This window comes from Nannospalax galili, unplaced genomic scaffold, assembly GCF_000622305.1.
Source record: "Nannospalax galili isolate Female #2095 unplaced genomic scaffold, S.galili_v1.0 scaffold3858, whole genome shotgun sequence".
In the NCBI taxonomy this organism is placed as follows: domain Eukaryota; kingdom Metazoa; phylum Chordata; class Mammalia; order Rodentia; family Spalacidae; genus Nannospalax; species Nannospalax galili.
In genome coordinates, this window is record NW_008341811.1 from 60667 (window position 1) to 72943 (window position 12277).

Sequence of the window (12277 nt, forward strand, 5' to 3'; positions counted from 1 at the left end):
CTTAGAAGGATTTCTAATACTCATTGAATAAATTACAGGAAGAATTTTGTGACAAATTAAGAATTTTAGCCCAGATTTGCACACTAGAAGTAAAAGAATCAAAAGCAAAAAAGTTCAATTACAAAGTTCTAGCAAAAAAAAAGTCCAATAACAAATTATCATTTTAGTAAATTGGTTTACACTATATTGGATATAGATGAGAGAATTATTATACTGGAATCATTTTAGAAAAAATATCCAGTTTGGATTATACAGAACAAGGGGTTTTAGAAAAGTATAGCTTATAAACAGGTAAAATTTAAAAGAAATCTAGGGCCGGTGTGATGGACCAGCAGGTAAAGTTACTTGCTACCGAATGTGAAGACCCAAGTTTGAGCCTTGGGACACACATGGTGGACTCCCACAAGTTGTCCTCTGATCTCCACACATAACCTGCATCCACACACACACACACACACACACACACAGACACACACAGACAGACACACACAGAGATAGACACATGCACAGACACACACAGACACAAATGTTAGAATTGTAAAAGGAAATGTCACTATTTACAGTTGTGCTTACTGAAGAAGAGGGATGACTGAACGAGAAGCAGTATAGTTGGAATACTCACCAACAGCAGAGAGTTCCCCTCATGCTCCTGAAAGCTGTCAGACCAGAGATTCAGTGAACATTACTGGCTCATCGCCACATGAAAGACAGAAGCAAGCCAGCCAGCCTAGGTACATTTTTAAAACACTTCTAAAACAGAATCTATAAAGAAAAGTGAAAGGTGTTGATTTAAAGATGGGCACTCATTGGCTGGCAGGTGGCTTCTCAACACAAAAAGTAGAAGACAAGAGACATTGAAAGAAATTGCTGATGATGGCAGTGGAACTAAAATTGGAGATGAAGTGGACTGCAGGTCTGTCCACTAATTGTGTAATCATAAGTTGTGCGTATTAGTTTTGCTTGGCTGCCATAATAACACCATGACCTAACAGAAATAGAAATAAGGCCTGGTTTTATTTACAACAGTTTAAATCTTTTAATTACATTTATTACATATTATAATTATATATTGTCATATTGTGTGTGTGTGTGCTCTGTACGATGGCATGGGTGTGGAAGTCAGAGGGAAGCTTTGAGGAGTCAGTTCTCTCTGGCACATGGGTCTTGGGGCTTGAGTTTGGGTCACCAAGCTTGGCAACAAGCACCTTTACCCACTGAGCCATCTTGCTGGGCCTTACTACAGTTTTATACGTCAGAAGTCTGGGTCGACTTCGCTGTTTTTTTTCTTAGGGTTTCACAAGGCCACAGTGAAGAGTTGGAGAAATGAACTCTATTCTGAGGCTCTGGGAGATAATCTGGTCCCAACAGTTTTCAGATGTAGGCCAGATTCAATTCCTGCGGTTTAGGATTGAGGGCCCCATTTTCCTGGCTGACTGCCATCGTGGAAGCTCCATAGCACCAGGAAGCCTGTCCCCAGTGCTTGCACACGGCCCCATGGTCACAGTGATATGTGTGCTTCATCCCTTCCACTGCACTGACTTCTGCTCCAATTGGAGTCAATTCTCTAATTGCAGGGCCTCATTGAATTAGCAGTTAGTGGCCTATTGAATTCAGTAAGAAAACCTCTCTATCTTAGTTTCTACAACTTTATTATATCTGAAAAGCCATGTTTGCTATTAATGTAACATATTCACAGGACCTCACAGCCTAATTATCATATAGGAAAAACCTGGTAGTTTCTATGCCAGAGGTCATGTTTCTGGTAGGGCATCTGTGGCGGCCACTTCAAAGTGAGCCAGGAGGAGAGCAGGAGGTGCCCTGCTGGAAAGAGAAGTCTCTGCATCAAATGCCAAGCCCCTTAGGGTCTCTGCGACCCAAACAGCAGGGGTCCCCAACAGGACCTGACTGAGATGAGTGATGAATCCCTCTGAAGTCATTCTGCCTTCTCCACTCATCTCAACACAGCTAACATAGGACTGAACAAAGAAGGGAGTTAGGCAGCAAAATCACACAGTATGAAGCAGTGTACACTGAAGTTGTTCGTCATAGGCCCAGGACAGATGGCCGGACCAACACAACAGTGGAAAGCCTCTCAATACTCAGAGCCTTGTTGCCTAGCAGGAAAGCATTAAAAATCCATGGGTTAGATTATGGACAGTGTCACAAACATAACTAAGAAAGTTAGCTCTCTCTCATACATGCACAGCCCCTTCTTTATTTTTCAAAATTATCTTATTTTGATATTTGAATATCTGAAGTATGTAATTGCTAATATTTGTCCAGTGCTTTCTAAGTAATATTTTTAGAGAATTTCATGAAAACAATGCATTTGAGCATATATTGACCCCATTAACCCCCTACTCTTCATGAACCCCCATATCTGTGAACCTCCCAATTTCATGTCCTCTGTTTTCTTTTTCACATAGCAATGAGTCCACTTGGTGCCGCTCCTACGTGAATGGCTGTGCGTGTGACTGGAGCATGGAGAACTTACCAGTGATCAAATCCCCTAAAGAAAAATGGCTTCCCCTCCTCCAGCAGCTGTTGGCTGCCAGTAGCGCCTCATAGGAGTGGGACCACTGGAGGCCTTCTCCATCCATGCTGGAACTTTGACTTTAGTTAGGATAGTTCAACTTAGAAGGTTTTCAACTCTACAATGGTGCAACACACAGTTAACAGAAAGTGCCCTTGGAATTTTGACCTTTTCCTGGCCAGCAGTGGGCTTGCTGTGTGCCCAGTGGTGCAAGGTGCAGCTTCATGCAGCCCTGCTACTGTGGAGGCAAACAGTGAGCTCTACAGGGTGGTGTGGGGTTCAGTAGGGTGGAGGTCTGCTGGATGTGTTTTTAGTTTACGTTTCCAACTTACAAGGGACTGTTGGGGGTAAGCCCATCAGAAGTTGAGGTACTGTGGATACAGACAGATAGGTAGGTAGATAGATAAATGATTGATAGATAATAAAAACTGAGCTCGGAATACCTTGAGCTGGGAATACCTTGAGATGGCAATGCTGGGACCTGAGAATACCTTGAGCTTTAAATACCTTGAGTTAGTAATACCGGGATATGGAAATATCATGAGCTGGGAATACCATGAAGTAGGAATATTATGAGCCAGGAGTACCATGAATTGGGAATACTTTGGCTGTGAGCATCATGGGCTGACAATAAGGTAAGTTGGGAATACCAGGAGTGGTGAATACCTTGAGCTGTGAATAACTGAGCTGTCAATACCTTGAGCTGTCAATACCTTGATCTGGAATGCCTTGAACTGTGAAAAGCAGGAACTGGGAATGCTTTGAACTGGGAATGCCTTCAGCTGTGAATACTGGAGCTGTGAACACCTTTTAATGCTTAGAATCCATAACATAGGTGAGGTCTAGAGGAATAGAAAATAAATCAAGCATAGAATAATATGCAAATCAACAATTATAAATCACCTCATCTTGGTTTAGGGTAGATTTTTGCTGAAATTATGCTTTTAAAAGTTGTATTTTAGAAGTCAGAGAGATGGTTCAGATAGGTAAAATATTTCCTATGCAAACACGAGGACTAAAGTTCTGATCCCTAGAAACTGCGTAAAAGCTGATTAGACATGGCAGCTGCCTGTAATCCCAGTGAGATCCCCAGGACCAGCCAGCCTGCTGGACTAGATGAATTCACAAGCTCTGGGTTTAGCAAGAGACCCTGCCTTGACATACAAGGTGGACAGGGACAGAGGAAGGTAGCCAGCATCAACCCCAGGGTGACACACATGCACTCATCAGCACCTTGCACCTCACACATGTGTGCACCCACACACATGTGAATGCACGAACACATACACAAATGCCATATACACATACATAGACATGAAAACATTTTTAGTTTTCCTGAATTTTGTTTGAATTTGGAGCTATAGTAAGAAATTATAAAGGAACAGAGCTAAGGAGCAATAGAAGGATGCAAATGTGTTTTGTCAAGAGTTGATACATAAGCACCATGGGTTATTGTTATTGGTCAAGATACATTACATTTTTATGATGCTATTCCTAACACCACAGTGGTTTCATGACCTCCTAGTGGGTTGCACATAACACTCTGAAAAATGCAGACATGTAAATGACCAACCCTGGAACAGACTATGTTCTCAACGTAAACTAGAAGTAAAACTCCACCATTGGTAGGTACGGATAGTGTCACGTCAAAATTCTTTTAAATTCACAGTGGTTATTGATCCTCACGTCACTTTGCTGGAAATGAAGTATGTGGTTTAACTTTTTCCTGATCTCCTTTTAAAATCTATTTCATTTTATGTGTCTGTGTGTCTGCATGCACACACGTGAGTGCCTGATGCCCACAGAAGCCAGAAGAGGGTGTCAGATCCCCTAGGACTGGAATTATGGGTGGTTTGAGCCAACTGATGTAGGTGCTGGAAACTGAACCCAAGTCCTCTGCAGGAGCAGTCAGCGCTCAATGACTGAGTCGTGTCTTCAGCCCCTTGATCACCGTTTGCCCATTTCATGTCACAGTGTTTGTGTTGGATAGTGGGACACTGAGAGAATCCCAATCTTATCTTTTTCCCATGATACCCTGATACCTAAGCACACTTTAGGATTTCTTTGTTTATGTGAAATGGTGAGGTTCTGATAAAAATCAGAACTGAGGTCTATGCATGTTTGTTAGGCTTTAACATACATGACTTGTATGTAGAACATGTCCAAGAGAGTACATAGCTTAGTATTTATTTTTCAAGGTTTTGCTTTTTATTTCTCTTTTGAGACAGTCTCTGTAGCCCTGGCTAGCTTGGAACATGCAACAGACACTAGGCTGTCCTTGAACTTGCCCATCTCCTGCCTCTGTGCCTCAAGTGCTGAGATTACAGGAATGCACCACATTAAGTTTGTATTGTGAGCCCAAGCTCTTTCTATCCATATCACTTAAGCATCTACACATTTTGTTTTCTCGTTCTCTTGGAGATATTAAAATAGCTGAGGTGAACGTCAAGGGATTATTTGTGAGACTTGTTAACTCATCCACTGAAAAAGAAATGGAGATTGGAGATCTCATTCTCCAGCAGAATGTGGAAAGACGTCCAGTTTCGTTGTACCATTTCCTCCCCAACATCACAATGCAGGCCAAGTCCATGGTGATGGTAACTATTATCTGGGAACACCATGAGCTGAGAAGATGGTGACTTGGGAATATTTTGAGCTGGAATACCAGGAAGGAGCTGTGAATACCAGGAGATGGGAATACCTGGAGATGGAAATACTGTGAGCTTGGAATACCGTGAACTAGGAATATCATAAACCAGGAGCACCGTGAGTTGGGAATACCTTGGGCTGTGAGCATCATGGGCTGACAATAAGATAAGTTGGGAATACCAGGAGCTGTAAATACCTTGATATGCGAATGCCTTAAGCTGTGAATACCTTGAGCTGTGAACAACTTGAGATGGGAATACCAGGAGCTGAGAATACCTTGAGCTCTAAAGGTCTTGAGTTGTGAATACCTTGGGCCATGAGTATCATGGGCTGACAATAAGGTAAGTAGGGAATACCAGGAGTTGTGAATACCTTGAGCTGTGAACACATTGAGCTGTAAATACCTTGAGCTCCAAATACCTTGAGCAGGGAACACCTAGGGCTGGGAATGCCTTGACTGTGAATGCCTTGAGCTGGGAATACCTTGAGCTGCAAATACCTTGAGTTAGGAATACAGGATATGGATGCTGGCAATACTGTAAACTAGGAATATCATGAGCCAGGAATACCGTGAGTTGGGAATACCTTGGGCTGTGAGCATCATGGGCTGACAATAAGATAAGTTGGGAATACCAGGAGCTGTAATACATTGAGATATGAATGCTTAAGCTGTAAATACCTTGAGGTGTGAATACTTGAGCTGAGAATGCCTTGAGCTGTAAATAGCCTGAGCTGTGAATACCTTGAGCTGGGAATACCCTGAGCTGGAATTCCATGAATTGTGAATACCAGGAACTGGGAATTCCTTGAGGTGTGAATACATGAGGTGGGAATGCCTTCAGCTGAAAATAGCTTGAGCTGTAAATAGCTTGAGCTGTAAATACCTTGAGCTGGCCTGCCTTGAAATGTGAATATCAGGAACTGTAATGCCTTGAGCTGTGAATACTTGAACTGAGAATGCATGAGCTGTGAATACTGGAGCTGTGAATACATTGAGCTGGGAATACTTGAGCTGGGAATACTTGAGCTGTGAATACTTTGAGCTGTGAGTACCTTGAGCCATGAATACTTTGAGCTGTGAATACCTTTGGCTGGGCATGCCTTGAGCAGAAAATCCCTTGAGCTGTAAATAAATTGAGCTATGAATACCTTGAGCTGTGAACACCTTGAGCTGTGAGAACCTTGAGATGGGAATACCAGGAGCTAAGAAGACAGTGAGCTGTAAATACCTTGAGCTGGAATGCCTTGAATTGTGAATACCAGGAACAGGGAATGCCTTGAGCAGTGAATGCTTGAGCTGAGAATGCCGTGAGCTGTGAACACCTATAGCTGTGATAAACTTGTGACAGGGCTATCAAGAGCTGAGAATAACTTGAGATTTAAATACCTTGAGCTAGAATGCCTTCAGTTGTCAATACCAGGAACTGGGATGCCTTGAGCTGTGAATACTGGAGCTGTGAATACCTTGAGCTGTGAATACTGGAGCTGTGAATACCTTGAGCTGTGAATACTGGAGCTGTGAATACCTTGAGCTGTGAATACTGGAGCTGTGAATACCTTGAGCTGTGAATACTGGAGCTGTGAATACCTTGAGCTGTGAATACTGGAGCTGTGAATACCTTGAGCTGTGAATACTGGAGCTGTGAATACCTTGAGCTGTGAATACTGGAGCTGTGAATACCTTGAGCTGTGAATACTGGAGCTGTGAATACCTTGAGCTGTGAATACTGGAGCTGTGAATACCTTGAGCTGTGAATACTGGAGCTGTGAATACCTTGAGCTGTGAATACTGGAGCTGTGAATACCTTGAGCTGTGAATACTGGAGCTGTGAACACCTTAAGCTGGGAACAGTAGTAGCTGGGACAACTTGAGCTTCAAATACCTTGAGTTAAGAATACCAGAATACAGAAATACCATGAGCTGGCAATACGTTGAACTAGGAAAATCATGAGCCAGGAGTACCATGAGTTGGGAATACCTTGGGCTGCAAGCATCGTGGGTGACAATAAGGTGAGTTGGGACTACCAGGAGCTGTAAATACAGGACCTGGGAATACCAAAAATCTCAATATAACTTCACTAGGAACATTGGGAGCCAAGATTAAGGTGAGTTCGAAAGAACACAGTGGGCTGAGCATGTGGTGAATTGAAAATCCCTAATGTGAGCTGTGATAACCAGAAGGTGGGAATGCTGTGAGCTGGGAATACTAGGAACTGGTGACACCTTGAGCTGAAAATGTGGTGAACTGTGAATATTGTGAGCTTGGAGAACCTTGAGCTGAGAATGAGGTGAGTTGGGAAATCCAGGAGCCTTGAATAGCTTGAGCTAGAAGCTTCAGGAGCTGAGAATAAGGTAAGCTGGGAATAGTGTGAGATGGAAATACCAGACGCTGGGATTAACTTGATCTGAGAATACCTGGAGCTGGAAACACTGTCACCTGGGAAAGGTGAGCTGGGGATACCATGACCCAGGAGTACCCGGAGCTGGGGGTGCCATGAGCTGCGATTTCTCTCAGCCAGAAATGTCATGATCTGGAAACTCAATGAGATGTGACTATTTTGAGCTGTTAATACCAGTGCTCAGGGACACTGGGCTGTGAAAAACAGGATCTTGTATCAAAAGAGTCTGAGAATACCAGTAACTGGGAATATTGTGACTTGGGAATACCATGAGCTGCAGCTACCAGGAGCTTGAAACACCAGGAGCTCAGAATACTGGAATCTGGGCATACCGAAAACAGGAATATTATGAGCTGGGAATTCCATGAGGTAGGAACTACACGAGCTGCACATAAGGTGAGTTGGGAATACTCTGAGCTGGGAACAGGTGACCTGAAAATAAGGGGAGTTGGGAATACTTAACATCAGCTAGAGATAACCAGAAGCTGGGAATACCGTGAGTGTAGAATACACAAAGATAGGAACACCCTGATCTGGGAATAGAAGGTGATGGGAAGACCAGTGTTCAGAATGCCTGGAGCTGGGAATACCATGATCAGGGAATAGCAGGAGCTGTGAATACCTTGAACCTGGAATACCTTGAGATGGGAACATTGTGAGATGAGAGTTATGAGGGAACACCATGGACTAGGATGCCATGAGCTTAGATATCAAGAGCTGGAAAGAGCACAGCAGGAGCCAGAAAAAACAAGATCTGGGATTATGTGAGCAGAGCTAGGACCAGGAGCTGGGAATTCAAGAGCTAGGAATACCATGAACTAGAAATAACAGGATCTGGGGACACCAAGAGCAGGGAGTAGCAGGAGCTGGGCACACCAGGACCTCAGTGTACCAGGAGCTGGGGCACACCAGGACCTCAGTGTACCAGGAGCTGGGCACACCAGGAGCTCAGTGTACCAGGAGCTGGGTGCACCAGGAGCTGGAAACTCCCAGAGTCAGGAATACAATGAGCTGTGAATAACATGAGTTGGAAATTCATCGATGTGATTATCTTGACCTGGAGTGTCATGGGCAGAGAATTAGGTGATATGCAGACCAGGAGCTGGGAGGCCCATGCGCTGGGATACCATTAGATCTGAGTGCCATGAGATGTGGATAAGAAGAGTTCGAAATGCAGTGGGTTGGGAACATTGTGAGCTGAGAATAAAGTGTTATGAATCCGTAATGTGAGCTGGGAAAACCAGAGCTGGGAATGACATGACTGGGAACATCGTGAGCTGGAAATGCCAACCCAGTGAGCTGGGAATATTATGAACCAGGAATCAGACCTGGGAAAAACCATGAGCGGGGAATGTCATGAGCTGGGAATACTTTGAAAATACCAGCAGCTAAGAATAGGAGGAGTTGGGAACACCAGGAACTAGAAACATCGTGAGCTGGAAATGACAGCATCAGAGAGAATTATGACCTGGAAATACCTTGAGCAGAGAACTTCCTGAGTTGAGACTAAGGTGAGTTGGGAATTCCATGCACTGAGAATACCATGTGCAGGGAACATTATTATCTGGAAACAGCATGAGTTAGGAATGTCGTGAGCTTAGAATACCAAGAGATAGGATTACCCGGAGCTGGGAATACTGGGAGCTGGAAATACTGGGAGCTGGGAGTGCCATGAGATAGGATTATCAACAGCTGGAAACAACAGGAGGTAGGAATACTAGTGTTGTACCTCATCCACTAGACCCCAAAAAGATCACCAAAGACCCAACACACCAAAATGCAAAAGCAAAGGTTCATGGTTTATTCAGGCTTAAGCTCGGGCTCTCAGACCTCACCAAGTCAACGGATCCATGCTGAGAGCCCAGAGTAAGGGAGAGTGGAGCCTTTTATAGGTTTTAGACAAAGGGAGGGGGATACCAAAGATACACTTTGGTTGGTTCAAGGAGCCCGCATGCGCCAACATAATTTTAAACCAATTGGATGTATAAGATGCAGCCCTGGAAGTTTCTTATTGGTAGGTGCTATTCTCAGGGCTGTGGAATGTGCTGACTGTTACCTGTGGGGCCAGGAGTCTCCATTTTTACCTTAAAGGGCAGGAAGTTTCTTATTGGTAGGTGCTATTCTCAGGGCTGTGGAATGTGCTGTTACCTGTGGGGCCAGGAGTCTCTTTTTTTACCTTATAGGGCAGTTTTTATGCTCGGACTTGGTTAATATATAGTTTCCTGGAAGGAGGGGTATAGCAGGCAGGAGTCAGGGTTGACAGGGTGTGTTTAGGCATGTCTAAAGCAGCAGCCAAGCATTTTACAGAAGCTAAAAGAGCAATTAGTGGGGGTCTGGAGGGATTGGGGGTAGCAGCGGGTGAATGAAGACGAGTCTCAGGATCCTACATTCCCCCCTTGTCTTGTAACTGGGGAACCCAATCATGGGTTCTGGTCGGCCAGCTCACAGGTATCTGGGGGGATCATGCTAAGGGGCATATAGACTTGTTGCCTCTGAACCATAGGTTGGATGGTGCCTAACCTGTCCTTCATGAACTGTGCTAATCTGTTGAGGATGCATGGCCCCAAGGTGAGTATTAAAAATAAAACTATAAGGGGACCTAAGAGGGTGGAGATGAGGGTTGTCAACCAGGGAGATTGGTTGAGCCAGGACTCAAGCCATCCCTGTCTGGCTTCTCGTTCTAGTCTCCTCTGTTCGAACCCTTCTCTTATTTTGGCCATGTTCTCCTTTATTAATCCTGAGTGGTCCCTATAAAAATAGCATTCTTCTCTTAGGGTGGCACATAGACCACCCTGCTGTAAGAACAGGAGGTCTAATCCCCTACGCTTTTACAGGACTAGCTCAGCCAGCGAGCTCAGGGAGTCTTGTAGGTGAGTAATTGACTCCTCGACTCATCGGAGATCTGAATCTAAGCTGGCTCTGAGCTCGGAATAGTGCTGATCTTGTCTTTCCAAGGCTGTGGCTCCTGTCCCTATCCCAGCAGCAATCCCTGTCCCAATGAGGAGACTTAAGGTTACTTCAGTTATTGTCTCCCTTCTAAGTCTAGTGAGGCTGGTAGTTCCTGGGCCTTTTAGACTAGTATAGAGGGTTAAGAAATCTTCATGAGTGTGGTAGGTGATTCTAGGCAGGAGTCTGATAATAACACAGAAACCAGATGTTCCCTGCAGGACTTCCCTATTTACACAGGCTGTTAGTACCATGGTGCAGACCCACCAGTTGTCATTGTGAGGCAGGAGGAACTGCCCCCTCTCTGTGATATTAAGGGGGAGGATGGTGTGGCAGAGGCTAGTATAGGTCAGTGGGACCTGGCGAACACAGGTCCCAATGCCAGTTACCTGAGATAGGGTAAGAGAAACATTTGATAGCCATCTGCATCCTGTGTAATCCATGAGGGAGAACGTACCTTGTACAGCAATTCCCTCATAATATGCGGGGGGGGGGGCAACAGCATAGCAGAGCCAGCAAGAGTGGGTAGCATTCGGGTTGGTTGCATTGAGGAAGTAATAAGATGAATTTAGCATCTGAAAAAGAATTTCCCGGGTCGGGGTAGTGGCAGGAGGGGGAGGAATAGGATCTGCCCTTGAGGACTCAAGAGCCTGAGTTGTTGGCGCAGGAGTATAGGTTTGGGCAGTGGGAGGTCCGGGAGGGGGTTTAGCTGGAGAAGATTTATGAGAATCATCTGGGGGGGGATTTAGGACTCGGTTGGGTCCCAGTGCATGGACGACCGGTCGGAGGAGGAGTTGAACAGTAAAGAGGGCCCTAGGGTCTCTCCCTGCAATGTATAGCCGTAGGCCCCATTTGTGTCCTACATCCCACCCCATAGACTGTTTTCCTTTCTCAGTGAACTGAATTATGAGGGGGTTGCACTGTGGTTGGGTGCAGGGCCCCCCCATACCTCCTCCAGTGGTCCTTCCCCATCCCAGGGTGGTAGATCTGGGGGCCCTTTGAAGGGTTATTAGATCCCCGGTTGATGACCCTTTCCACCAGTTTGTGCCAGCGGTCTCACAGCCCCAGTCGGCGCAATAATAATCCCCAGGTGCCCCACATTTGTTCTTAACTTGTCTGCTGCATCCATGGTCTGGACAAACTGAGATGGTAAGGTTTCGCATGCATGATCTGGGGCCGGGGTCTCGGCAGCCGAAGGGAGGAAAGTGGGTCTGGTCATGAAGTTCCCATTCTCCTTCAAAGATATCACAGAGGTCAACCCAAAGGTCTGGGTACCAAGTGTTGGGAGAGGCTGTCTTGGAGGTAGAGTTGATGACTGTCCCCGTGGTGGGGTTGGTGATTACCCAAGTTAAGTTTGGGGGCATATAGGGATTTATGTTACTTGCAGGAAAGGTACCATTAGCCGATAAGCAGTTCAATGTCAACAATAGACAGGTTAGCAGGAAGGGTCTCGTCAGATGTGGAGCTTGAATGGATTCGAAGTGTGTGGGGATGCCTTCCAGGTGTCTCCCTTGTAATCCTCTGGGACTCGACTGAAAATGGGTCAGCAGGTTTTGCGTGGGAGTAGTGCACCCAAGCCACGACTCCGTCCACTTTGAGTGCAGTGGGAATCATCAAGAGGATCACGAAGGGGCCCTTCCATCTTGGCTCGAGATTTTTCCATTGGTGTCTGCAGATGAAGACCCAGTTGCCTGGTTTAAACCTGTGGGGTTGTGGGGGGACAGCAGCTTCATATATGGCTCTGAGTTG

General features: G+C 45.3%; 1 protein-coding gene across 1 annotated transcript in view; it reads left to right on the forward strand.

Annotated features, from left to right (window-relative positions):
* Positions 1 to 323: 323 nt before the first annotated feature.
* The window catches only part of LOC103737533 (lamin tail domain-containing protein 1-like), a gene marked incomplete at its 3' end in the record, with an annotated part of 24046 nt that continues 12092 nt past the window's right edge, over positions 324 to 12277 (forward strand). The window contains 2 exon segments of the mRNA XM_008837353.1: positions 324 to 335; positions 4921 to 5130. Coding sequence (XP_008835575.1) covers positions 324 to 335; positions 4921 to 5130 — 222 coding nt within the window.